This window comes from Tiliqua scincoides, chromosome 3, assembly GCF_035046505.1.
Source record: "Tiliqua scincoides isolate rTilSci1 chromosome 3, rTilSci1.hap2, whole genome shotgun sequence".
Taxonomy (NCBI): domain Eukaryota; kingdom Metazoa; phylum Chordata; class Lepidosauria; order Squamata; family Scincidae; genus Tiliqua; species Tiliqua scincoides.
In genome coordinates this window covers 176,215,119-176,242,780 of record NC_089823.1, presented here as the reverse complement: position 1 = coordinate 176,242,780, position 27,662 = coordinate 176,215,119, and the positions used below count along the sequence as shown (strand labels likewise).

Sequence of the window (27,662 nt, the reverse complement as noted above, 5' to 3'; positions counted from 1 at the left end):
ATCAAGTTAATATCTCTTTAAATACTCAGTCCTGAATCCAGCTTCAAGCCTCTTGCAACGACAGGCCTAAATCCAGTTCTAAGCCTTTTGCAACGAAAATGAAAGTAGAATTATTTCAATTGTTAAAAGTTAGTTGTTTATTCCTTTTCCATGCATACCATTACAACAGGGTGATCTTTTACCTTCCCTTATTTATTTAGTCTTATTTTTAGTTAAGGTTCTATTAACTAAAGGTTCTATTCTATAAGGTTCTATTCTATAAGGTTCGTGAGGCAAGACTTACCCTTACAGAAGCCATGCTGATTCTCCCTCAGCAAGGCCTGTTCATCTATGCATTTTGGAATGCCTCATCAAAGATAGGATCTCAAAACACATAGACGAACAGTCCTTGCTGAGGGAGAATCAGCATGGCTTCTGTAAGGGTAAGTCTTGCCTCACAAACCTTACAGAATACTTTGAAAAGGTCAGCAGGCATGCGGATGCGGGAGAATCCGTAGACATTATATATCTGGACTTTCAGAAGTCATTCGACACAGTCCCTCACCAAAGGCTACTAAAAAAACTCCATAGTCAGGGAATTAGAGGACAGGTCCTCTCATGGATTAAGAACTTGTTGAAGGCCAGGAAACAGAGAGTGAGCATTTTTCACAATGGAGAGAAATGAAAAGCAGTGTGCCCCAATGATCTGTCCTTGGACCGCTGCTTTTCAACCTCTTCATAAATGACCTGGAGACAGGGTTGAGCAGTGATGTGGCAAAGTTTGCAGACGACACCAAACTTTTCTGAGTGGTGAAGACCAGAAGTGATTGTGAGGAGCTCCGGAAGGATCTCTCCAAACTGGCAGAATGGGCAGCAAAATGGCCGATGTGCTTCAATGTCAGTAAGTGTAAGGTCATGCACATTGGGGCAAAAAATCAAAACTTCACATATAGGCTGATGGGTTCTGAGCTGTCTGTGACAGATCAGGAGAAAGATCTTGGGGTGGTGGTGGTCGATGAAAGTGTCGACTCAATGTGCGGCAGCAGTAAAGAAGGCCAATTCTATGCTTGGGATAGAAAAGGTATTGAGAACAAAACTGCTAATAGAATGCCTTTGTACAAATCGATGATAAGGCCACACCTGGAGTATTGTGTCCAGTTCTGGTCGCCGCATCTCAAAAAAGACATAGTGGAAATGGAAAAGATGCAAAAGAGAGCGACTAAGATGATTACGGGGCTGGGGCACCTTCCTTATGAGGAAAGGCTACGGTATTTGGGCCTCTTCAGCCTAGAAAAGAGGCGCCTGAGGGGGGACATGATTGAGACATACAAAATTATGTAGGGGATGGACAGAGTGGATAGAGAGATGCTCTTTACACTCTCACATAACACCAGAACCAGGGGCCATCTGCTAAAATTGAGTGTTGGGAGAGTTAGAACAGACAAAAGAAAATATTTCTTTACTCAGCGTGTGGTTGGTCTGTGGAACTCCTTGCCACAGGATGTGGTGATGGCGTCTGGCCTGGACGCCTTTAAAAGGGGATTGGACAAGTTTCTGGAGGAAAAATCCATTATGGGTTACGAGCCATGATGTACATGTGCAACCTCCTGATTTTAGAAATGGACTATGTCAGAATGCCAGGTGCAAGGGAGGGCACCAGGATGAGGTCTCTTGTTATCTGGGGTGCTCCCTGGGGCATGTGGTGGGCCACTGTGAGATACAGGAAGCTGGACTAGATGGGCCTATGGCCTGATCCAGTGTTCTTATGTTCGTCCTTTCTTCCAATCACCCTTATTACAACAAGAAAAAAAATGCTCCAGCAGGGGCATCTTTACATCCAAGTTCGCTGCTTTCTCCTCTGGGTGGCTGCCAGCCAATGTAAATAATTTTAAAGTGATCTTTCCCTCCTTCCAACCTCTTGATTGCAATTCTTTTATAGCCTTTTAATGAACTGATTACTCACAGTTTAAAACCTTTGTTTGCTCTCATGTTGTATCTAGTGTGCAGTGAGGGGGGGGGTCACCATCTATCCCAATCTCTCCAATATGGCGACCGGGATACAATGTGATCCAGCATAGAGCAAAATCGGGATATCTCTGAAACTGTCGTCTCTAGCGATATTCCCAATTCACGCTCTCAGCCTTCTTTTTGGCAACGAAGAGTTCCTCATTATTGAGGTCCTCTGGAAAACACATCTATTTAGCAGTTTCCTCGGGAGTCCTCCCAGGTTCCCTGCTACTGCACTGAGTGTTAACTCTGCCTCTAAGAGGTGGAAATTTTAATGACCTGTTGGGGCGCAAGCTTTATATGAGAATGTTACACTATGTGACAGAGTCTTTGGCCAATGCCTGAAATGATGTTCCTTTATTAGAATGTCTACAAACGTAATACACTGCACTAGGGTTAGTGTCATAAATAGCCCCCTTAAGATATGAAAATAATTTGAGCCTTGCAAAAGGCTACCTTGGTATAATAAAATCAATGTTTTATGTGGCTAAATTCACACAGATGTTTCTTTTGCTTGTTTTGGACATACATCGAATGGCACCCAGATCTTTGGCAAGCTGTACGTTGTCAGCAGAAGCTTGTTCTGCAATCAGTAGGTGACTTTGACTTGCCCAAGTACCCCTTGTATAAACATGACTCTTGTGTTCAAGGAAGAAACATTTGTCAATGTTGCAGTGCAGTGTCCCACTGGCCCAAAAGTCTAGATGCTACCCATTGATTATATCTGAAACTGTGTTCTGTTTGTTTTATGGGTTGATAGTTCTGTCAGTATGGCATGCTGATCACTTTGAGTGATAATTTATACCATACATAGGTGCTTCCCTAATTTTGTTTTTATCATATTGTTTCTTTTTGTTTGAGTCTCTTGCTCTTGTTCTATTTTCTTTCTCTGCCTTTCCCAACTATTCAGTACCTCCATAGAAAGGTCAGTCTCACTTGAGGAATATGTTCCCAGAAAATGTTCCCCTTGTTATCTGGTCTTACTAACTTTTGAAAAGGGGTGTGTGGTTTTTGTTTCCCAAACATGTTACGGAGATGAGACTTTCATATTCTTTGTATTTTGAAGAGGGTAATTTCTGCTTCTTTGGGTACAAAATGTGCTGTGTGTTTTTGTTTAAAGCTGATGTGCACTGTTGATGACCTGAAGGAAATGGGAATACCTCTTGGGCCACGAAAGAAGATAACAAACTTTGTAAAAGACAGAGCAGCCAAACAGGTAGGGAATTTCTTTGTAAGCCAAAGATTTCTTCAAAGCCTCTGTTTTCTTGCTACAATATTTTAATACCATAGAGATACTTACATAAATAAAAAATAAGCATGGTGACACCAATTTTTGTGTGTTTGGCTTGCGGAATAAACCCAAGAAGAACTTGATACTGTATATTGGCCCACACTATTACCTCTAGGCCTCAGCTCCCAGTAGAACGTATCGTTATTCCAGCCATCTGAAATAACACACCTGGTCGGTATCTTCCCTAACAGACCTTAATTTAATCAGTTCTCCAGAGTTCAGTTAATAGGTGGAAAGGAGATACTAGAACTGCTAAAATTGATTTGCTTTTGAGGCCTCTCTTATCCAACTTATACTGTGAAGCTAATAAGAAAACATTGCTGGAAGTAGGCAGGAAACTAATCAGAACGATATAGATTGGCACATCGTGTCTTCCAAAAACACATACAGGTCAAAGCAAACTAGAAAAGCATTCTTCTGTGAAAGAAAAGGTTATACAGTATGTATAAAAGTTTGAAACTGTAGTGCCTTTTCAAATACTTTTTGAACTCGGTACCTCATTTACAGATTACTAGCTTTGGTTTAGTTCACACATAAGAAAATGGTGCAAGTGGTGAACATTGCACCTGAGAGTGCAATGCCTGTAAACTGGACTTGCCTGTAAACTGGACTTGCTCACAGAACCCCACCATGTGCATTCAGTGCATGATGATACAGACATTGAACTATAAAGCGGTAAATGGTTTGGAACGTATCTGAAGGACCACCTGCTTCCAACAGATCAGACTGAATGATCAGATCTTTAGTAAAGGCCCTGTTTCAGGCAACCCACCTTCAATGGGGGATTGGAACTCTCTCTCCAGGGATATTTGTCAGGTGCCTGCTTGGTTTTCAATTGGCACCTATAGGGTTAATATATGGCCAAGCTTTTAGTGGCACGTAACTGATCTAATTTATTTTTTTAATGTTGTTGAGCTGATTAACTTATTTTGCTTGGTTTGTTAAATGTGTGTTAACTGCTTTGATAAAAATATAGGATATTTTTTAAAAAAATAAATTATAAAAGATTATTTGAGTTGGTCATGCTTAATTCTTTAACTGGATAGGTTAGAACAGAGTTTGCTGTTTTTTCTCCCTGAGGTTTTAAAACTTTGGTTTCAATAGGAACAGAGAAAAGCATTGTTGGAGAAAAAGGCAGCAATGGATGCTTTGCAAAAGAACCAGGAAGAAGGTGTTCGGACAGCAAAGAAGGTGGCTAGTATTGCTGCATCTTCAGAAGCTGAAAAGCTTGAAGATTCATCCAAGCAAAGACTTCCAGTTGGAGCTTCAGTTTCTTCTGCCTCCATAGACTATAAATATTTTGAAGTGGGTACTGGTCAGGTAAGCCATATGAGTTAAGACCATCTACTTCATTCCTAACTGATGGAACTGCCTATTTTTATTTATCCCATTTTTAGACAGCCCTTCCTCCAAAGCTCACTGTGGTATACATAGTTCCTCCCCTCCTTTTGTCCTCACAACTCTGTGAGGTAGTTGAGGCTGAGAAATAGTAACTGGTCTATGATCACACAAGAAGCTTTGTGGCTGAATGGGGATTTGAACCTGGGTCTTCCAGTTCTAAGTCCAACTCCTGACATATAGCCAGTGTTTTCAGTAAGCTGCAGAGCTCAGATGAATCAGAAGTTGGTGATGACTTCATCACTGAGTGCCAGAAGATTTTGCTGTGCCACTGCACAGCAACCAAGGGTTTCGTGCAGCAGCACGAACCCTTTAGGGCAGTGGTTCTCAAACTTTTAGCATCTGGACCCACTTTTTAGAATGAGAATTTGTCAGGACCCACCAGAAGTGATGTCATGACCGGAAGTGACATCATCAAGCAGGAAAATTTTTAACAATCCTAGTCTGCAATCATACCTACACTTACCCAGGAATAAGTCCCATTTACTATCATTGCTAAAAGCATTTATATAGTAGCCTGTTAAAAATACAGGTGTGTAATATTTCCCCAAATGCAGTTACATACCATGGTGGCATCAAGTCTAATATATTAAAAGTAAAATATTTCACTGAATATTTCAATTTCACCTGAAATTGGCTCATGACCCATCTAGTGGGTCCCAACTCACAGTCTGGGAAACACTGCCTTTGGGGCAGTGTAGCACACCACCCTATCTACAGAGCTGGTGTCATGATATTGGGATTGCACATTGGGTTAAAGGATGGGTTACTGACCCAATTAATGGTGTCAGCCTTTAGTTACTGAAGTACAAGTGGACAAAGCATTCACATTGTGAACTAGAGTATGGCATTAAAGGGTTTCAGAACGATATGTTTTTATTAAAAATATTTGTTAGGCTTGTTCTGAGAACAGGCTTATCTGGTAGCACTTGCTGTGTGATGAAAATCAATAAATTTAAAGATTGATAAATGAAAATTATTTTGATTATTTTCTACCTTCTAGGTGTCTGTGGTATACAGTGCACTTGACTTTGAGCCAGAGATCTTCTTTGCTCTGGGTTCTCCAATTGGTGTATTTCTCACTGTAAGAGGAGTGGAAAAAATTGATGAGAACTACAGGCTTCCCACCTGCAAGGGATTTTTCAACATTTATCATCCGGTTAGTGAGAACAGGATTTCAGCTGCTGTCAGTAAAGGGGCTATAGACTGACTAAATATTAACTCCTAATTGCATCTTTTTAAAAGATCAAGAGAAAATAATTCTTAGACTGAAAACTGATCTCTGGTATATTTTCAGGTACTACTGCAAAAATGGGTAGGTGTTAGGCACATAATATGAAGTTGGCTTGTTACAAACTAGTTGTCCTGGTCCAACATGAATTAAAGCTGCAGTCCTGTGCATGCTTTCCTGAGTATAAGCCCCACTGAACATAACTGGGCTTACTTGTGAATGCACAGGATTCCTCTGTAAGTGAACTTAAGAGCTGCTGGGGAGATGTTAAATACATTAAAGCAGCAATTTTCAGCCTTTTTCATCTCATAGCACACTAACAAGGCATTAAAATGGTCAAGTCACACCATCAGTTTTTTGACCATTGACAAGACACACCATGCTGCTGATAGGCGGCCCAATCCTATCCAACATTTCAGCACCAGTGCAGCCCCAAGGTAAGGAAACAAATGTACCCATACTTTGAGGAAGCCTCTGATTGCCTCCTCACCACAGGATGCAGTACACACCCCATTGGCACAGCTGCACCGGCACTGGAAAATTTGGATAGGATTTGGCCCTTAAATCCCCCAGTTGCCCTACTAATAAATGACCCTCCGTAAAGTCCCATGGCACACCTGCGGACCATCCATGGCACACCAGTGTGCCACAGCACAGTGGTTGAAAATGGCTGCATTGAAGTGTAGTTGCAGGCTTAAGTCTGCTTGTGAGTACCAGTTGCATTGGTCTGCAGTTTGGATTGGAACCACGGCTTTTAACTCATCAGAAAACAGTGCAGAGGTAAGAATTGCCTCTAGGAAACTGCTCTTTAACCCTAAATGTAGTACTTGAACAATGACCTGCAGCTACACAGTGGGGCATTAGCATCCTGCGTAGGTTGACCCAAAGTAGCATTCAGATCACTGGGACTTGAATGTTTCGGAAATGTGTGCTGGATTGCAGTCACATTGCTGTCAGTTAAGTATTTGAGAAATTAACAAATCAACATATTTAATATTGGCTCCCTGTGCATTGCTGGGGAGAAAGAATGCTTTCTTTCTTTCTCAGATTTTAAAAACTAATTGGCAGTATTAATGCTTATCTAGCTGTTTTTGGTTAAGTTTCTTATTTTAAATCTAATCCATATACTAATTTTATGCTTTAACAGACCCAAGGGAAGTGCTATTTCCATACTGTATGTAAATATTTTTACCCTCATGAGTTGCTCACCCAGAGCTCTGTATAAGCTCAGTGTCATCCTGGATGAAATCTTTTAAGCATTTCAGAAGTGCTGAAGGCAGTGAGATTCTTTGCAGGAGCACTGCATAATCTGTGTGTAAGAACCATTGTTTGTGTAACTCAGCTAGTGAATTGGGGCTTATGTTCTACAGAACATCTAAGATTTGATGTTTTTCCTTGTTTGGTTCTTAAGATGCTAATCATCAGATGTCCACATAAGCTATAGTGTGTTGGCAGAGTTGTAGAAATACTTTTTAAACTGTCACATGAATATAACAGGAGCAAATGGAAATGCTTGGATGTGTCCAATAGTGAGTTTGACCCTGAGTGGCAATTTCTTCTCCCTACCCTCATGCTGCCCACAAAAGCTGCCCACAAAAGCAGCTTTTGCACTTACTTCACTTCTGTCTCAAAACCAGTTTATCAAGTGGCATGAACATCTGGTTTTTCAGAAGCAGCAGTCCTCTTTAGCATTTAGAAATAGTTAACATGGCTTTGGATATCAGTGTGGGCATTTGAAACATATATTTATGATTACTTTGGTTTTTCACTCTTGTTTCCAGCTTGATCCAGTGGCTTATAGATTAGAACCTATGATAATTTCGGATTTTGACATAAAACCAGTTCTCATTCCACATCACAAAGGCAGAAAAAGACTTCACCTTGGTAAGCAAAATGTATTCAGGTATTTTCTAGTATATTATTTGATAGCAGAAATAGTACATAGATACCTGAAAATTATAATACTTTGATGGGTGGAAAGGTGGGGTATAAATCCTCTGTTAAATAAAAAAAGCAATGGAGCAATAGGGGGAAAAATAAAACTCCTGCTTTGCGTGTGGAAGGGAGGAAGAAAGTGAGTGGGAGAGTTCCGAAATGAAAGTCCCTAAAATACAATTACCATAACTTCACTGATCTTTCTGAAAGAGAATTTTTTTTTTCTGTTTTCCTTTAAACTTCAAATTTTTCCACTTTGGACCTTGGGGAAAGAGTGTGGAGCATCCACATATCTAAATATGGTTAATTAAGCATGCAGATTAGGAGTGTAGATGGTGCCTTTTTGTTTGTTTATTTATAAGAGGTATATTAGAAGTGATGTTCTTCATGATTATGATCCACAAGGAACTAATCTCTGACATCTTCTCTGTGAATAGTTGCAAATAATAGCAAGTGCTGTGGTCAAATGTTTCATTTATAATAAACACCACCTGAGATACAAGGTTAAAATACATTTGCATTTTAAATTTTTGTTTCTAAGTATCATCTGCTGAGTGTATCCCGGGGTGGCCAGCCTTTCAACTTTAGGGCTCCTGGACCTTTATCAATTAGTTGGAATTTCAGCAGATGCAACTTGTCATCTCACAGATGACAAGCTGTACCTGCTGAAATACCCTGTTGTATACAATTGTTAAAGGTCTAGGAGCCCTAAATTTAAAGTGTATCATAACATTGCATTACAAACCCAGTAACAAATTTACTTTTTCAAATTACTTCCATTTCTGTTTCATATACAGGAAAATGTTAGAAGCCTCCTTTTTGATTTGATATTGTCAAGCTGATTTTATGACTTAGGAGTGCTCCTAGCCCACTGTTTCCTGAAGGTGGCAGAATAGCTCCTTAGTTGAAATGCTATTCTGTGTTTTCTTCTGAATGTTCTCTAAAACTCATAATTTGATAAATAACGGTTTCTTTTTTTTTTTGAGTTACGTTTACATATAATTAATCATTCTTATTTAAGCTTTTCCTAATTGTTGGGGAATGTTTCCATTTTAGAACTGAAAGATTCTCTCTCTCGTATGGGATCAGACCTGAAACAGGGTTTTATCAGCTCTTTGAAAAGTGCTTGGCAAACCCTTAATGAATTTGCACGTGCTCATACCTCCTCCACCCAGCTCCAAGCAGAATTGGAAAAGGTGGCACATCAGATTAAAGAGGAAGAAGAAAAGGATGAGGCAGAAGGTTAGTGAGTGCATGACTGTCAGCCTGTTAGAAATTGTTGTTCTTGTCAGACCTCAAATGTACTGAAGCTACCTGTTTTTGCTTCTGGACTCCTTCAATCTGGCCTTAGCTTTCTACTTGTCACTATTTGCTCTGAAAATCTAACCATTAAGCGTTTGGATAATCCCCCCAATGTACACAGCATACTCTTTTCATTTAATTTTAAAAAACTTTTGTATTTTTTTTTAAGTAGTTGTTCTGAAGAAGAGCTTCTGTGTAACATAGAATACAACTATAAGTACAGTCAAGTGTGTGGTATAAAGGTGTACTTCCAACCAGAAAAGCATCTTTTCCTTTTGCAAAAAATAAGCCATGTTGGGAGAAGGTTACCCCAGTGCTACATTGGACATGCCTGTCTTGGTTTTTGAACAATGAACCCTCCATGTCTGAACACGAACCAGCTGTGAAAGCTGGTGCCTGAGAGGAGCTGCTGTTTTATGAAACACAAATCTGGAGGCTCCTTGAGTGCCTGGAGTAAGCCCCACAGCTTAGTTTGAGGCTCCTTGGGGAAAGGGAATCCCAACCATTTTTGGTGGTATAATTTAATGATGTCGTATGTGTATTGAGGTTTTGTTGCTTAAATATCTCTATACCATATTCTCTAGACTGGATGTCAAGACATTATCTGCAGTTAAGAGAAACATACAGATCTAATAATCCAGACTAAAGCAGGAAGCAGGGGGTTGTTGTAAAACAACTAATAGGTTTATTGCAGAGAAGATGTAATGTAGAGCAATGGTTCTCTAACTTTTTAGCACTGGAACCCACTTTTTAGAATGACAGTCTGCCAGGACCCACTGGGGAAGTGATGTCATCATCAAGCAGGAAATTTTTTTTAAACAATTCTAGGCTGTAATCCTATCCACACTTACCCTTGAGTAAGCCCAATTGATGTTCATTGTTAAAAGCATATAAATAGTAGCCTGTTAAAACTACAGATGTGTCTCACATTTCCCCAAATGCAGTCACATACCATGGAGGCATCAAGTCTGATATATTAAAAATAAAATATTTCACTTAATGGGGACCCACCAGAAATTGGCTTGCAACTCACCTAGTGGGTCCTGACTCCGTTTGAGAAACATTGATGTAGAGAGCAAGAAAGCTCTGTCAAGGGAGGATTTGACTTGTGATGTACTTTGTCCTCTCTTTTCTACTGTACAGAAAAGATAACTGAAAGTCCAGATCTTTCCAAAGATGAAGACTTGGCTATAAAAGTTGGCTTGTTAAATGGAGGCCGTCGAATTGACTATGTTTTGCAAGAAAAACCCATAGAAAGTTTTAATGAATATCTGTTTGCTCTACAGAGTCACTTGTGCTATTGGTAAGATTGTTTTTATTGTAATATAATACATCATAGTGCAACACTGCTTTCCTCACCTGTATTTATTTCAGCTGTCACCTCAATTTGAAATAGCAAAAGGATTGGAGCTCTCTCTACCCACAGTGATAGAATGTAAGATTTACAGCAATCTTTATGTTCTTGGACTTTTATTCCCTTCCACTCCTCACCCCTCTGAGGAAAGCCCAGGCCCCACATTGGGGCTACCTTCATCTGCGTCAGCTGTTTTGTTGGTGCAGACTTGAGAAACCCGTGTCGGGCTTTGCAGCCTGACATGGGGATAGGATCCAACAGAGGAGGCCTTTATCAGTCCTGCCTCCTCCTGGGCTGGTCCCGCCCTCCCCTACCCCAAAAAACTGCACCACTGCCTGACAGTATTACCCCCACGGCCACACATCATCTGAATGGCACTGGCCCAGTGCTAGTACTCCCAGTACTGCTCTGCAGGTGCCATAAATGTGCTTTATGGCTCATTTGTGACACCCAGCAGCGGTGGTACATTCATACCACCAGTGCTAGAGAGTTCAGGATTGGGCTGTTAGTGACATAAATATTTTGGCAGCATTTTGCTTTACTAGTTGAGGAGTAGTATGGCCTATTTAACAGATAGTAGGACTGTATTACCTATATTACAACAAATGGGCAATCATTGACTTTTTAAACATCCAAATATTCCTGGCAGCATTTTGTTTATTAGGGGATCAGTTCAAAGACTCTTCCTCTTTGATCAGATAAAACTCTTAATTGTAACTTTTTTCTTAGTCTGACCATGAATTTCTTGAAACTAGAATGAATTTACTTATGCCCCAGCTTTCTGGTAGGTTGTATGCCAGTACAATTTTATTGTTAGTGGTACAGACCACTAGACATTGTGCCTCTGCTGCCACTCAAGGTCCTGGGATCCTCTCCTTGTACCAGTGCAGTACTGGCAACCACAGAACCTAGAAGTGGATGTAGTCTAGACTTATAGTGCAAATATTGGTGCAGTAGCAACCTTTTGCAAGCACCTAAGGCAATCAGAAGGTGGGGTAAAACAGGGATTTTGGTTTAGGCTTGTTGCGTTGTGCTACTGTCTTATTGAAAGCTTTTGTGTAAGTGATGCCTGTAATGACTGGCTGCCCAATCCTATGCACTACTCAGAAGTAAGTCCCATTAGAGTCAATGGGGCTTACTCCCAGGAAAACATGAATAGGATTGGGCTGTGAGTTTCTTGAGAACAAATAAATTTGGTGGATGGTGTGTGTATGCATTTAAATAAACCTTTTTCTCTTGGAAAAGAGCAAATGTTTAATGAATTGAAATGCTAGAAGCAACTTTCTAACCTGTAATCTGAAAGACTGATTTTAACGGTTGTACATGGGTTCGTTATTGTATTTGTTTTTTAAAACCCACAGGACAAACACAGGAGTTGCTAATTTACCATTCGGTTGTACTTAGTTTGCTTTGAAAGATAGGTGCATATTGTTTGATACCCACAAGATGGCAATCTTGAGGTTTTTGTTTTTCACCGTTTTATAATTATGAGATTGATAGGGTTCTTAAAAGTACTTCCTAATCTAAATAATAAGATGGTAAGATGTCATTCAGTTTACAGTGCCTAACTTGTTGTCCTTTTAGGTAGTAGGTAAACGTGTTGTCATAGCATTATTTTCTATTCATAAATATTTACAGTAATTTTCTACAATTGACATTTCACACATGAAAGAAGTCCATGTAGCCAGTCTTCAGTTAAATGAAACAGACTTCCATAAAGCAAAAATCCAGCATGAAAAGCATTGCCTGAGAGTGTTCTTTGGAGATACCCTTGTCTTAGCTTAAAACTTATTTTAATTTTTTCATAGCTTCCAAAATGTGGATTTTACAGTTTGTAACACAACTGACTGAAACTTTAATCAGACTTGTGGTGTTTGCTTTATGGTGGAACATGTGGATGGTTCTTTGGTGTGGAAGAAAGTTGCACTAAGTGGCCTCTGGTTTCTTCCAACACTGTGAGGCCTTATAGGTGAACAATATGAGGAAAAGCTGAGTTGGTTCTAGAATTGGAAACGGATGCACCTTCCATTGTTAGCAGAAAGTGGGGTTGAAATGCACAATGTACAGATGGAGTAAAGAACCAGCTATGAAGAACTGGCAGAGCATAATGTTATAGTAGCAGACCAGAAGTTGAATAGGATAAAAGTGCTACCTTATGGGTTTAATCACATAATTAAAAAAAACACAAAATTATTAATTTTCATTTATAGTCGCACTTCCCTCTCAGGTAGAAGCTCAAAGTGAACTACATTAATAAAACAAATACAATAAACAGCAACAACAACTTTTAATTTGCTATGGTTTTAATGATAGTATGCATAACCGGAAACTAGAACTAGAGAACAAAATTATAAGAACTCATCTGGACAGAAGATTTTCTGTTCAGAGCTGGTGAAAAGAGTGCTATTTTATGCATAGAGCACATGGAATATGCCCAAGTACCCAGTATCTTTATTACTCTTGTGGAATGAAATCTTGGGGATAATGTCCTGGAGCATAAAATAGCAATCAGCATTCTGAAGAAATAAAATTGTCAACAAAATGTTTATAGTCTTGTGTCTGTGAAAGAACGGAACACTGTGGGTTTGACTGAAATTAAAACCTTGCCCAGGCTTTCATCATCATATCTATATGAGTCCTCTTGGGAGCCGGAAGAGGTTCCACAAGGCAGTAATGTTCAGAAGCAGGAAAGACTGGTGAAAGAATGAAACAAGTGTGTAGGCAGTGGGAGAAATGTAGGTAAAAAAGTGTGACATAAATGGGTAGGAAAAGAGACGAGAGGATAAGAGTGGGTTGGTGCTGTATTTCACACATTGCTGTGAACGTCTTGGCTAGACATTGTTCAAGGGTAATAGCTTAAGGGCCCAATCCTATCCAACTTTGCAGCACCGGTGCAACTGCAGTGCAGCCCCAAGATAAGGGAACAAATGTTCCCATACCTTGATGAGGCTTCCAAGACTGCCTCCCTACCACAGGATGCAGTACACACCCCATTGGCATGGCTGCACCGGAACTGGAAAATTGGATAGGATTGGGCCCTAAGTCAGTGGTTCTTAAACTTTTTAGCACCAGGACCCACTTTTTAGAATGATGTCTGTTGGGGTCCACCAGAAGTTATATCATTAACCAGGAAGTGATGCCCTGGCCAAAAGTGACATAAACAAGCAGGAAAATTTTTTAACACCACTATATGACAAAATCAAATCAATTAATTAAGTAAACTAAAAGTTTACAGTAAGTTTAAATTTCAAAATTTATTTAAAATAAAGAGCCCTCCTAACCCTTCCAAGAAGTTGCTGATCTGTTTTTAAAAAATTCCTCAAACATGCCAAAGGCTGCAGACCTATCCACAGTTACCCAGAATTAAGCCCCGTTGACTATCATTTTTAGAAGCATATACATGGTAGCCACTTAAAAGTACAGATCTATTACATCTCCCCAAATGAATGGGGACTCACCTGAATTTGGCTCATGGCCCACTTAGTGAGTCCCGACCCACAGTTTGAGAAACACCAGCTTAAGTAATCAGCAATGAGGTGAAGAAGAAAAGTATGCTTGTGGAGTCTAGGAGGGACAGATTTGAAAAGAAAAGATTAAAACAAAGTGCCCAAGCTTTATGTGTTAAAGATAGCACTTAGGTATTTTGTTGGATCTTTGTTGGTGGTTTTTGTTTTTATTATTTGTATATGTTGGATTAACTGTACACTGCTTTTGAGCTGAAAAGCAGTTTATAAATCTTTTTAATAATAATAATTTGTCTTTCTTGACAAAAATGCAGAATAGAATAGTGTGCTTTACTGAAAGTAGACCTTTCCTAGGACAGCTGTGTCTTTTTAATCTACAGGGAATCTGAAGACACTGCTTTGCTTCTCCTAAAAGAGATTTATAGAACTGTGAATGTCTGTCCTGAACAACCACAGCATTGATACATGGATAACGTCATTCAGAATTTGTAAGTACGCCTCATTATAAGTTTATCTCTTCTCAGTATGGAATTTTTTGCAGGATAGGGAAGTGCTGGAACTGCTCTTGAAGATTCTGAAGGTAAAGTTTAAGATAAATTAGTGCTTCCCAGGATGAAAAGTTGCCAGCCTGTTTGAAATGCATGTGAACTTACTGTACACTTTTAAGTTTCAGTCCCATGCCTGGGCTGCTATGTGGTGCTCCTTTTTTTTGTCATCTCCATATAAGTAAAATCTATTTCAGCTTCATATTTTCCTTACTTTCTCCTTCCAGGCAAGTTCGGAGGGCATGATACTAGAAGTCACTTACAGGTTGAGTCTCCTTATTTTGTGAGGGTTCCGTTCCCAGAGCTCATATGGATGGCAAAAATCGCATGAAAGCAAATCATTTAAAAAACAATGTCCCTTTGCAAGGTGATTTAAAAACAGCCTTGCTGTCCTTTGTAATGCATCAGACACACAATCAGTCTCTCTCCAGGCTCTTAGAAAGGCTTCACTCTGAGCCAGCAACCCCTCCTTTCACCAGGAGCTGCATTGCAGGGAAAAAATGGAGGAGATAATAATCACTTCCACTTAGCCTTCTTTCACATACTAAGGGGGAAGGAAGGTGTCACTTACCATGGAGTGAAGCTGTTCTAAGGATCTGGAGAGAAAATGATGAATTGTCTGCCAGCTGCCCTCTCCCACATTAACACGGCTATTGTCAGTTTTTTCCTTTAGTTGAAAGGGCCCTTCTCATTGCATTGAGATAAAATTGTGGGTGAAAAATCCATGGATAATTAAGTTATACCTGTATTGTGTTTTCTTCATGTTCATGATGGCCTAGAACAGGGGTGTCCAAACTTTTTGGCAGGAGGGCCACATCATCTCTCTGACACTATGTTGGGGGCCGGGAAAAAAAGAATTAATTTACATTTCAAATTTGAATAAAGTTACATAAATGAATTTATTAGAGATGGAACTTGTATGAATGAATGAAGGTGTTGCAATAACTCAAGGCCTTTAAAAGGCCTTGCACAAAGCAAGGCCAGCTTTCCCTTTGCTGCTGCTGCTGCTACAGCATCATAGACGTGAAACAGCAAGCAGTAGAGGGAGCCCTCATCCCACAGCTCACACAAGAGGTCAAACAGTCGGCCATCATGCTGAGAGCAGTTGCGTTGGGCCAGTCAGGTTCCAGCAAGTCTCCGGAGGGCCAGAAGCTCATTGAAGACTGGAGGCTCCCCATGGGCCAGATTGGGAATCCTCGGGGGCCGCAAGTGGCCCCAGGGCCAGGATTTGGGCACCCCTGGCCTAGAATATAAAGGACACCATTTGCTGATTTCAAGAAGCATTCAAGATATAAGAGATAGCAAGAAATTGAAATTATCTCATGCTTCCAGTTCCCTGGGCTTCTTTATAACATTTCAGTTGAAACGTTTGCATCTTCCCTTAGTGGTTAGATGCATAAGCTGTTGCTATGTTGAAGGAGCTATTGTCAAAAGAACTTCTAGCTTTGTGCAAACATGTGCTGGCATTTTTTAAAAAGCTTCTGGTTTGACATACCAGCATGTGAAAGACTGTGAGAGCATGATCAAATTAAAAGAATCTGTTCATCAGTGTGAAAAGAGAGAACATTCCCATGCAGTAGGCAGAAGGGATTGTGTGATTATCATGTTTCAGTGACTTGAAAGTGTATATTTCTTGAAACACATGCCTTTGTGCCAGCAAAGAAGTGGAATAGTTTGTTTCTCTTTCTAAAAAATTAAAAATTTCTCCTACTTGGCCGTGGGATGGGGGAAAATGCAACAGAAAACAATCTAAAATGTGTGCATATCCTTTGAGGATTGAATCCTGAATCATTGACCTTGACTTTTAATTTTTATTCAATGGATTACCAAATATTTATTACCAAGCTTCCCCTGGGGGCTGGGGATAAGAATAGGCCCTCAGTTTGGCTGTACTTGTCATAAGAGGCGACTAAACAGCCACCGGGTAGATGGGACTCGTCAGCCTGGGAAGGCAGCTCATCTGAGAGAAGGAAAACTCTGATCCCAAACCTCCACTGCCTTGTGGCTACATCCAGTTATGGAAAAGGCTTCAGGAGTTAACCTCGAGGCAAAATCCGGAGCCGGAGTCCCTGAGGCAGTTCATGGCTGAACACAGTCACGTTCTGGCAACTCCTGCGACACCGCTGGAACCAACTGTATTGGCCTCTGCCTTTCCATTGGACCATTTCAGCGACATGGAGAGGGGGGATTTGCTGCACGGGTATCAGCCTATCCTCCATACCTACTTTACCCAGGCTTCGCACACTGGAGAGGATACTGTTCCAGAACGACCATTCAGAGCGTGACACCATGGTCTTCCGAGACTGAAGGATGCCAACATTACTAAGCGCATTTAATTCCACTCTGCTGTGCTAAGTTGTCATAGCAGCATTATTTAGCTAGAGAAATGTGTACTGCTAAGAGTTCGGTTGTAGCATGCATTTGTGTATAGACTTAAAAGATTTGAACTTACACCAGGTATTTGTTTTGGACTTCTTAATTAGCTGTCCCTGCCAGTTTCTCTAAATGGGCTGTGGCATCAGTATATGAGATATTAAGCACTATTTGCTTTAATATTGTAGTGTTTTCTTCTTGTGTGAACCACCTGTTGCAATCACAGTAGACAACACACAGCACTAGAAAGTATTCTAGTTATTCTTGGGGCTCAGTGAAATACACACTTTGGCTCATACGATGCTGCTCTATGTCATAACCATTTGTTAACAAGAAACACATGAATATGGCATATAATAGCATGGTATGAGCCAAAGTGTATTTCATTGAGCCCCAACGATAGTAAGTGAAACTGTTACTTAAAATACATTGATAAATGCTTGTAATCTTGTGCACTTCAGTATTTCTAACTTACATGTAAACTCCCCAAATGAGCTGTCTATGCAGACAACTTCAGAGGAGGAAGACCTGCACCCACAGCTTGCTCTGATATCCAGAGCACATGTATTGCCATAGCGTAGGTACCAAAATCTTCAGCATGAAGAAGAATGTCAACTACCTGCTTTGTTTTGCTATTATCAGTCATAAGATTTTTTAAATGGAAAAAAAATGTCTTTATTGACTTATAATCTCCATAAAGAGGAGTAGATTGCGATTCATCTGCTTTTTTGAAATGCTGTGATTGACTGCATTTTAAATGCAACTGAATAAAGTATACACTTTATTATGATTCATGCTTATTATGATTCATGATTCAGTATACACTTAAGGCATGATCTAATCCAAGGCTCTCCAAACTATTGCCCGTGGACCAGATCTGCCACCCATGCTAACCCTCCCCCATGTGAATGGAGCTTAGTGTTCTGCAGGGGAGGTTCTCATCTTTGCACCCAGTCTCCCCCAAACCTTGTGCCGGCCAGCTGCTTCCATGTTCTGTCATCCCAGGAGACTTTGTAGCTGGATTTGCGAACAGATGAGTCTGACAGTTGCGAGGTTTGGGGGAGATAAAGGTGCGAAGATGAGAGGCTCCCTGGCAGAATGGTAAGCTCCAGTCATGCAAGGGAGGCTGCTCTTGGCACGCAGCAGTCTCCAGTTTGAAGACCGCTGATCTAGTCCATGGGGCAAGCATAGCACCTGTGGAGAGTTCCTGTAGCTCACTATAGTTCTGTTTTTCACAGGCAGTGCTCTGACCCATTAGAATGCATGGGAGGCCTGAGCGTACCTCCCATATTCCCATGCATTGATCGGTTTCTTGAGTACTTGTTACTCATGCTGCCTGAATAACTAAGTGCATTTTGTGAAACGTATTTCACTAATAGGTTTTATTCCATGTCTGTGGACTTTTAACTGGAGAGGGGGAAAAATACATAGTTACCTTATGCACAGAAAATTCCTGCTTTGAGAGAGAGCCACAGATTTGTAAAGCAAATAGTCTTAAATCAATTGTTAATTTGTGTACTTTGTAAGTCTAGAAGGAAAATGGAGTATGAGACTTTTGTCGGTTCCTGTGTTAGGTCTTGCAAAAGATCACCATTATCTCTGGATCTGTTTTTTGTTTTTTTACTCTAAGCAGAGGACTTCATCCAACTTTAGGTTTCTGGACTAGTTGTGAGGCAAAATAAGTGTTAATTGCCTTCTAATGTGAATGCTGAGTGATTGTACAAGCTGTTGGTGTGGGATGTATTTCCAGATTTCATTGGCTCAGTGCATCCGATGGTATTTCATATTTAGACACTGGTGTATTTTCTTTGGAATCTCTTGGTATCTTCTTGTAAGACGGTAACAGGAGCAACTGTCAGGAGTGTGTGTGTGTAATCTGAATTTCTTTCTTTGAAATGTGAATTTTTATAATGTATATCTGATTAAAATAGCTTCTCTGTGGGGGCCCCATTTTCATTGTTAAATTGTCTTGTGGGAGAGTGTATAAACAACTATGTGTTGGTTTGGGGAGTAGAGTCCTAGTGGGAATGGGAAGGAAGAGGCATTCACATTTCCCATGTTACTTTCACCTCCCTTGGATCATACTTGGCTGACAAAGGCTTTGGGAGCTGGGACTCAAGGGGAGAGAGGTTTCATTTGGTAATCCATCAACCTATGGCAAATTTAATTTATCTGTCTCTCTTTTTTATCTTTTTTTTGTACAGCACTTCTAACCTTCCTTCTGGCTTGCCAGCAACCTTTTGAAGAGGCAGCACCAATTCCCCAGCCACATATGACAGAAGTGGTTTTGGTCTACAGCGCTCAGATTCTATACTGCCTTCTTTTTTGTTTGTTTAAAAAAAAAGTGAGGATGGGGAAGAAGAGAAAAACAAGACTGCCTTTCTGAATTAAATATACTTCTTGTCCCACCTTGAATCATATGTGAAATATCTGTCAACCATAAGTTACACTTCAAGAAATGTGTGGCAAGCAAATGAATCTTTCTAATCTGTTCCGATCAGTTGATTTATCAGACTTGTGTTTTCGTATCTTTGAGTTTTTAAAAAATATATATTTTTGGTTAACAGCAATAACAACCTTTTATTTAATTAAAAAGATCATTTTGTTCCTTTTCTTTTTTTAAAAAGTGTGCATTATAGCTTCAAACTACTTTTAATACCAATTTACATCTTATTTGCTGAAAGGCGCAATTGAAGCCAGTTTCCTGGCACTGATAAACATTCTACTAAGATTTTATAAAAGTCTCCTAAGCCTTTTAGAGAGAATTTTCTTGACATTTATGACATGAACTTTTATTCTAGGCAGTGGAGAGAGCTGCTTCAAGCTCTCACACAAGTCACTGAGCATCTTTCTCTGCACAGGGAGTAGAAAAGGATGAGCCTAATAAATTAAGCTTGATTGGCAGTGATGTTCAAGTAGCTGAGAGGGATGAATCTATGTATGATATCGGACTTGAAGAAGTTGAAAGCATTTATGGCCCTGTAAGAATAGGAATGCGGTGAAGATCCAATTCAAGAGGAGCTTTGGCCTTGCCAAGAACACTTCACACTTCATTCTAGTGACATATGTGGTAAACAGAGATATTGTTTAATAGATTTAGCTGCTGCTACTTCTGATTTTTATTTTTTTGTTTGCATATTGTCTAGTTTTTTCCTGCTAATGATGATATGACAGCTTATATTTTGTTGCTGTTATACAGTGGATCCTCTTGGATTAGTAGCCTTTTTTGAAGCTTATGATTTTTTTGGTCATTTATCTACATTATTTTTTATATAGGCCGCTGTTGCAGTATTGGTCTCCCAGGTGGAGGAATAAAACAAATGACGTAATACTGTAACTCTGTTGTGATCAGCTTCTGCTCAGTGTAAGATTTATGAGTTTAAAGCTTGCATATTCTTAGGCCAACAGAAACGGGTTCATTGCCGTGTATTACCTTAAGCTATTTTATCTCTCTTAATAGCTAGAGTATTGTGACTAATATTAAAAGATACTGTGATGCCCAGGAGTCTTTCCAGCAACCTTTTATGCTTCTTTCAGCAGCAATTCTCACTCTTGTCTCAGAACGGAACAGGATGTTCTTGGTATTGTTTTTCCAATTTGAGTATTTGGTGCTCCATTCATCACAGTGAAATATCCTTTCAGCCATTTGTTAAACCAGAACAAATTATGTCAGAGGAATGGAGAATGAAGCAGCTTTTTCTCAGATGGCATAACAAGTGGGAAAGCACTTCAATAAAACCTGGATTAAAGTTGTCTCCGAACAGGTTTCAGAACTATACAATTGGTATTCAAATTGCATTCTGGATTGCCCTGGATAAAATACCAAAGTGTGAAAAATGTGCAAAGGTTTTCAAGAATTGTGACAACAGTATGAAGTGTGTGAGATGTGCTAAAGTGAAGGTATAAAAGCAGACCAAATAAATTGTAATCTTTAAAAGAAAAATCCAGACCATGTATGCTTATAACTACTTGAAAAAAAATACCTGTAGGGAATTTGCTTTGCTTTTCACTTATTCAGTATTGTTTAGTACTTTGAAATAACTGTTGAAACCTGATTAAACGGTTTTAATTGGTTGTACAGAATGTAGAAATTGTGTTCATCTGGAATACTTTAAAAAGAAATTATAATTTCAGCAAGCATGTGCTTTTCTTTACTCAATAGATGGAAAAATAATTTAAATCTTTCTTTTTCTGATTTAGCATTTTGGTCTGATTGAGAGCTGATGATGCAGTTATCTAACATATTCAACAGCCACTGTTCTTCTGGCCACTGTGTCAAAAGTCTAGAGCAGGGCTCTCCAAACCTTGGCCCGGGGGCCAGATGCGGCCTGCAGTGAGCCTCTATCCGGCCCACGGCCAGCCTCTTGTCCCCAGAAAGCCTCTGGCCCACTCAACTGAACGTGACCAGAGCTGTGCTCTGATTGCATCTGGAGGGTGTTCTGAGGACCAGAGAGACTGAGTAAATTAGCCCACTCATTCATTTATTCATTCATCTAAGTTCCATCTCTAATTTATTTATTTAAATTTTATATTTAAATTTGTTTCTGGCCCTCAGCACTGCGCCAGATATTTCATGCGGTCCTGTGGCCAAACATTTTGGCCACCCCTGGTCTAGAGGATAGCTAATGTAACACCAATCTTTAAAAAAGGAGGGAGCGGGACCCAGGATATTATAGGCCAATCATCTGTTCTAGGTAACATGGAAGAAAGTCCTGATTGATTCATCAATGCTCAGTCCAAACTTGGAAACATGAAATTTGTGGAATATATTCCTTCCATGATGTATGGACTAAATAAGAAGAGATTTTTAGAAATTCAACCCCTAAAGGGGGTGTGAAAAGGGGTAAAATGTGTTTTCACAGATTCTTCAATGTCTCTTAAGCCTGATGAGATATTGAGTAAAATAACAGAAAAATAATCATTTTAGTGTTTGCTATGAACAGTAAAATGAAGTTATTTCTGGCTCAGTGTGAAGTTCTGCTACCCCAAGATTTTGAAAAGCCTTTCTCCTAAGAACTTGTGCTATCACCAGCCCTTGCTTATCCCTGTGTTCCAGTGAGAGGAGAGTTAGGGAGGGGCACTGGCTCTAGAATTGTGTGGCGCAGTCACACTTATCCCTGTGTTCCAGTGAGAGGAAAGGTAGGGAATGGCACTGGCTTGAGAGTTTTGTGGCGCAGTCTAGCTTCCTTCACAGGAGGCATTTTCTCTTTACTCTGGTTGCTGTAAGTAACAACTGAGGGTCCATCAATTTAAAGTCAGCATGGCAATTAAATGTCAGTGGGGAGATGGTGCCTTACACTATTATCCTCATCACAGGAGCCTGCATGTTCTGTTCCCTCTCCACAATGGGCATCTCTGAGAGCAACCCTACCACAATGGGCATCTCTGAGAGTCTCAGTACTGAAGGTCACCTGGTGAGGATGCTATGCTTTACATGGGACCTTTCTGGGGACCATTTTGATGCCTACCTGCCATGTGAACCTGAAGAAGTGTCCACCACACCACCCTTCCCTCAGCCTGACTGCACCTCACATCTCTCACAGTCATCACCTATTCCTGTCCCCAGGAAGGCTCCTGGCAAATGTCTTGCCAGATACACTGATGCTAAAGGAGGAAGCAACTTAAGGATGCTGCAAGGAAATAAGTGGAAGAGTAATCCTGCAGTGCGCCATACTGCAGTGGCCAACAAAATTACCCTGAGGTCCACAGAGCAGCAGTGTCTCAATATGAGCACAGCTATCCTCACATGGCATAGTTGTGCTAAATTTCAATTGATCATTGCAATCAAAGGAAAGTTTCTTGAGGTCAAAATGGATTTAAAGTAAGTAGTAGGAAGTACATACCTTATGTCAAAACTATCTTTGACAGCTGGTCCCGCCCCTTTTTACTGGAAATCCCGCCCCCTAAGGGGGTTCAAGTGACCCCTCAAACAACTCCTCCCACTGCCCCCCACCACTGGGGAGGGTTTTTGGGGCACCCCGACATTTGGTTTGGCGGGAAAAGGAACCCGCCAATAAAGTGTGGGAAAGGGGTTCATGTGACCACTCAAACAACTCGCCCCGTTCCCCTCGACCGCTAGGGAAGGGTTTTGTAGCACCCCGACATTTGGTTTGGCGGGAAAAGGAACCCACCAATAAAGTGTGGGAAAGGGGTTCATGTGACCACTCAAACAACTCGCCCCGTTCCCCTCGACCGCTAGGGAAGGGTTTTGTAGCACCCCGACATTTGGTTTGGCGGGAAAAGGAGCCCGCCAATAAAGTGTGGGAAAGGGGTTCATGTGACCACTCAAACAACTTGCCCCATCGTCGCCGACCAATAGGCGCAGGTTTCATAGCTCTCAGACCACCGTGTGGAGCCAATGGGAAAAAAGGGGGAGTGGGAACAGGTCCGGACATGTCCTTGTATTTAAGGCACAGGTCCTTTTGGGGGGGGGGAGGGAGAAACCCGTTCAGCCTTTTGCTGTTGCTGCTGTTTCTGCCATGGCCTCCCCTCTGAAAAGCTCACCCGCTTCGCCTTCTGAGACCGAGACTCCCCAGTTGGAGTGCGAATCCCCTGCCGGGGAGGAGAGTGAAAATCACACTATGGTGGTGGTCAAGATGGAGAGCCCCGAAGAAGAGAAGGAGAACGTGCCGCCCTGGGAGACCCTGGACATCCCTGAATCGCCTAACACTAGAGCGGCTAGATCAGTGTTTGAGAATCTTCCCTACCGGGCTTCCGGCTCTGAGCGATTGATGGATTCTCCTCCGAGGAAGAAAAGCCGCTGCTGTGAAATCGATGTCAATGGTGAATTTCGTAGGCCGATACCTATGGAGCTTCTTTTTAAGTTGGCTTGGGATGAAGAGACTGTGCGTTTTCCACCAATTGGCTGTGACTGCGGGTTTGTGTTTTACCACTCGGTGTCCGAGTATCCTAAGGCTGCAGCAATTAAGATTGCGCAGGTAACATTTTTATATTTATGGTTGATCGTCATTGCATCTGTATTAATGGACTAGAAATTAAGATTGTTTTTTTGTTTTTTTAAAAAAAGGAGAAAGAATGTCCCGGATCTCCAAATACCTGGAAGGATCCACGAAATCAAGAAGAAAATGACTGTACAAGTTTCCGTGAAATTTTAGGCCTTCAGAAGACCCGGGTGGAGCATTTCACCCCTAATTGCCGCTCAGGCGCTATGAAATCATTGATCAGAGCCGCATTGTATGTGATTCTTAAGCATTGCTATAAGGGGTATTTACTTGACTGCTGCATAGGATGTAAAATTAAATCCAAGAAAGAGGAAGCCCACTGTTGCAGACAATGGAGTAATTTTGATAGAATAGGATTCTTTGAAGTTGTGTGTCAAAGAATCTACCTGAAGGAAATTCTGAACACTGTGATTAATATAGCTTACAGTTTTCGGTTTTTGCATCTTACTGCCACAACCGTTGATTATATTTTAAGCCTGTTTGCTAGCATGAATATCTTTCCTGACCCGTTGTCTTGGCTTAATACATTGGTGAATGGGGAGGATTACACTTACCTTGACTATGTTTATATTGTGGTTTCTAAAAAAAAGTATCAAAAGTTTCTTGCAAGAGGGCACTGCTGTCTAAGTGTTCATGACAAGTGAAGGAGAAGCAAGAAAACCTTTGTATGATTTTTAAAAAATAAAATAAAATGGAAGACCCACAATGTATGTTTTTTTGAGGGGGAGGAGGGTGGAATGAACCAATAGGAATAGGGTTTCAGGAACATGTCTGGGCATGCCCTGGCATGCCCCTGTATTTAAGGCCCTGGCCCGAGTGTAAAAAAAATAAAAAAATAAAAATGGAGACTATAGACGGGCAGTGCTTGGGTACAACTATCAATTTTTATAATGCTGTGGATCCGCGTAGTAATTCACTTGAATGGGGTACACACATGGATGATTTAATTGGAAAGGCCCCCTTGGAGAGTGAAGAACCAGAGCCCTGTATTGGACCTCCAGAGGGGGTTTTATACAGGGGTAGTTCTCTGCCTGACAGCCAGGAAAGTGAAGTGGATTCAGCACCCTATTGGACACAGTCCACGGTAAGCAAAAAAATAAAAAGTGCTGTTTTTTTGGGGGGAGGGGTTTTCGATATCGGGTACATGGGGTGGAGTGGTAATATTTTGCATTTTTCTTTTTTAAAAAAATCAGATGCGGGAACTAGATGTTGCGCCACTAGATTGGTCGGCTGGTGGGGATACCAGTGAAGATATCTGGAAAGTCCCGAAGAAGACACCGCAATGGTGTCCGTGCATGTCTGTATGTAAAATTTTACGGGGGGGGGGGGGTCTGAAATATAACTAGACACCTTGATCACTGAGGGGGGAAAAAATGTGTGAGACATGATTTTGTTTGTCTTGTCTAGGAAATTGAAGAGGATTTTGGGCGCATGACTCTCAGTGAGCCGTTAGGCTGTTCGTGCCTCCCTAAAAACCCGGAGGAGGAATGAAAATAACTGTGAAGAAGAAAATAAAACAGAATTACGTTATCTGATTGTGCGCGTTTTTGTGCTAACTGGAGCCATGGAAAAGCATGAGGAAATTTTAAAAAATATATATTATACACCTGGGGCAGTCGGGAGCTTTGGAGGGGTAAACACGCTCTTTCGAGAGGCCAAAAAGCAAAGTAAATCTCTGACTCAAAAACATGTTCAGGACTGGCTTGCAGAGCAAGATGCTTACACACTGCACAAACAGCACCGAGTACGATTTAAGAGAAACAAAACGGTTGTTTCAGGAATGGATGCGCAGTGGCAGGCTGATTTAGTGGATATGCAACAGTTTTCTAAGTACAACGCGGGACACAAGTACATTTTAACAGTGGTGGATATACTTTCCAAATACGCATGGGCCAGAAGCTTGAAAGACAAATCAGGCAGGCAGGTGGCAACCGCTTTTCAACACATCTTTAAGCAGGGGAGAATACCTCGCAAATTGCAGACTGATTCTGGTAAAGAATTTCTAAACCGTACTGTGAGAGAACTATTAAAAAAACACGGCGTACATCACTTTGTTACAGGGAATGAGGTCAAAGCTGCGATCGTGGAACGTTTTAATAAAACTCTAAAATCGAGAATGTGGAGATTTTTCACAGCTAACAACACTTTTAGATACAAGGAAGTGCTACCGCAACTTATAAGCAGTTATAACCACACAGTGCACAGAACGATCAGGGTTCGACCTGTGGATGTGAGCCACTCCAATGCAGGGGCTGTCTGGAAAACAGTGTACGGAGACTGGGTTAGAGGGGGAAAAGAGGTTTCTGTGTTCAGAAAAGGAGATCATGTGAGGATCTCAAAGCTCAAGGGGGTATTTGAAAAAGGTTATGAACAAAGCTTTACCACTGAAATTTTCATAGTCAACCAAGCCAGCAGCAAGGGGAGAAGACCTGTGTACAGCTTAAAAGATTACGAGGGGGAGAGCATTGCAGGGACTTTCTATCCTGAAGAATTACAGAGAGTGAGGGCCAGAGAGGATAGGATTTACAGGGTTGAAAAAGTTCTAGCTACGAGGGGAAGAGGTAAGAAAAAGCAACACTTGGTGAAATGGTTAGGGTGGCCTGACAAATTTAATAGTTGGGTCGCAGACTCTGAACTGTGTGCAGCTAAGTAGAGAAGGGGGAAAATGGCGGAAAACGATTTTTACATCACCCTTCCTAGCAACGCATGCAATAAAATATTTGATCAGAACACCAGTGCTGCCTTCACGATCCGGCTGGCGCGCTCCTTGGATCTGCCGGGGGAGTGGGAAGTGGGGTTAGCAGAGATACAATACCCTCACACCTGGGACACACTCACAGACGATAGAAAGTTTCAAATTGACGATGGCAGGACAGATTGGCTATTCACTCTACGGAGGGGATATTACGCTTCAGTACCTGACATACTGGATAATATGAACAAGGTAATAAAGAGTCATATAAATCCACCACCTGATACATCTCTGACCTATGATTCTGTGGATAGGAAGGTCTATCTTATTGCCCCGTCGCTTCACAAAATTGAAGCAGAAGCAGAACTGTCTCATATATTAGGGCTGGACACGAGTTTAACCACCAGAAAATCAACCTTCACTGCGGATATTACAGGGGGGTTTAGCACCCTGTATGTTTACACAGACATTATAGAACACCAGGTCGTGGGGGACTTTTATGTGCCTTTGTTGCGATGTGTTCCTATTCGCGGTGAGAACGGTGAACGAGTTACGGTGACTTATGATAGACCGCACTATGTCGGCGTATGCAGAGACCATATAGACAGCATCACCGTGGAGATAAAGACAGACCAGAACAAAAACGTGTCATTTCGTTTCGGCAAAGTGGTTGTGAAGCTACACTTCCGTCCCAGGAAAAACAGGATATTTTAAAAAAAACATGGTCCTTCTAAAACGCTATGGGGACCCAGCCCTTTTTACCAACTACTACAGAGTGCAGGCTGGGCACGGACTTCAAGGATTTCATGGAGCGCCTGTTATGTATGGAGCGGGGGTCGGAGGCATATTCCGAAGTCTTTTTCGAAAGGCGGTTCCCCTTTTGAGGAGGGGGTTAGAGATTATTAAACCGCACATTAAATTAGCTGCCCGCAATATTACCCGGGACGTGGTTGGAAACGTTTCTCAGGCCGTATTGAATAAAGTTATACCACAGAAGGGGTCAGGTCTGATGTACGTGAAAAGAAGGAAAGCGGTTAAACGAAAAGCATCACGAACGCTGCTGACAGGACCACCCCGTCCCTTTAAAAGAAGGGCTAAAAGTCGAAGGACTACACAGAAGAGAAAAGCT

At 41.1% G+C, this 27,662-nt stretch overlaps 2 protein-coding genes across 2 annotated transcripts in view; both read left to right on the top strand.

The window, feature by feature from the left end:
- The window catches only part of SEC23IP (SEC23 interacting protein), a 45,786-nt gene extending 24,824 nt beyond the window's left edge, over positions 1 to 20,962 (top strand). Inside the window, exons 12-19 of the mRNA XM_066619064.1 lie at positions 3,107 to 3,202; positions 4,382 to 4,597; positions 5,679 to 5,834; positions 7,688 to 7,790; positions 8,898 to 9,083; positions 10,287 to 10,446; positions 14,342 to 14,449; positions 19,084 to 20,962. Of these exons, the coding sequence (XP_066475161.1) occupies positions 3,107 to 3,202; positions 4,382 to 4,597; positions 5,679 to 5,834; positions 7,688 to 7,790; positions 8,898 to 9,083; positions 10,287 to 10,446; positions 14,342 to 14,423 (999 nt within the window). The 3' untranslated portion in view covers positions 14,424 to 14,449; positions 19,084 to 20,962. The remainder of the gene's footprint in view (positions 1 to 3,106; positions 3,203 to 4,381; positions 4,598 to 5,678; positions 5,835 to 7,687; positions 7,791 to 8,897; positions 9,084 to 10,286; positions 10,447 to 14,341; positions 14,450 to 19,083) is intronic.
- Positions 20,963 to 23,358: 2,396 nt separating this feature from the next.
- On the top strand, positions 23,359 to 25,649 carry LOC136645214 (uncharacterized). The gene is made up of 3 exons (XM_066621452.1): positions 23,359 to 23,817; positions 23,907 to 24,103; positions 25,538 to 25,649. Exons 1-3 carry the CDS (start codon positions 23,359 to 23,361, stop codon positions 25,647 to 25,649), a joined length of 768 nt encoding a protein of 255 aa, XP_066477549.1.
- The last annotated feature ends 2,013 nt before the right edge of the window (positions 25,650 to 27,662 follow it).

Excerpts from the sequence above, each read along its gene's own strand:
- LOC136645214 (XM_066621452.1), top strand. The coding sequence starts at position 23,359 with ATGGCCTCCCCTCTGAAAAGCTCACCCGCTTCGCCTTCTGAGACCGAG. Across the intron at positions 23,818-23,906 it reads CAGCAATTAAGATTGCGCAG|GAGAAAGAATGTCCCGGATC; the intron begins GTAACATTTTTA and ends TTTTAAAAAAAG. Across the intron at positions 24,104-25,537 it reads CTTAAGCATTGCTATAAGGG|GACTGGCTTGCAGAGCAAGA; the intron begins GTATTTACTTGA and ends AAACATGTTCAG.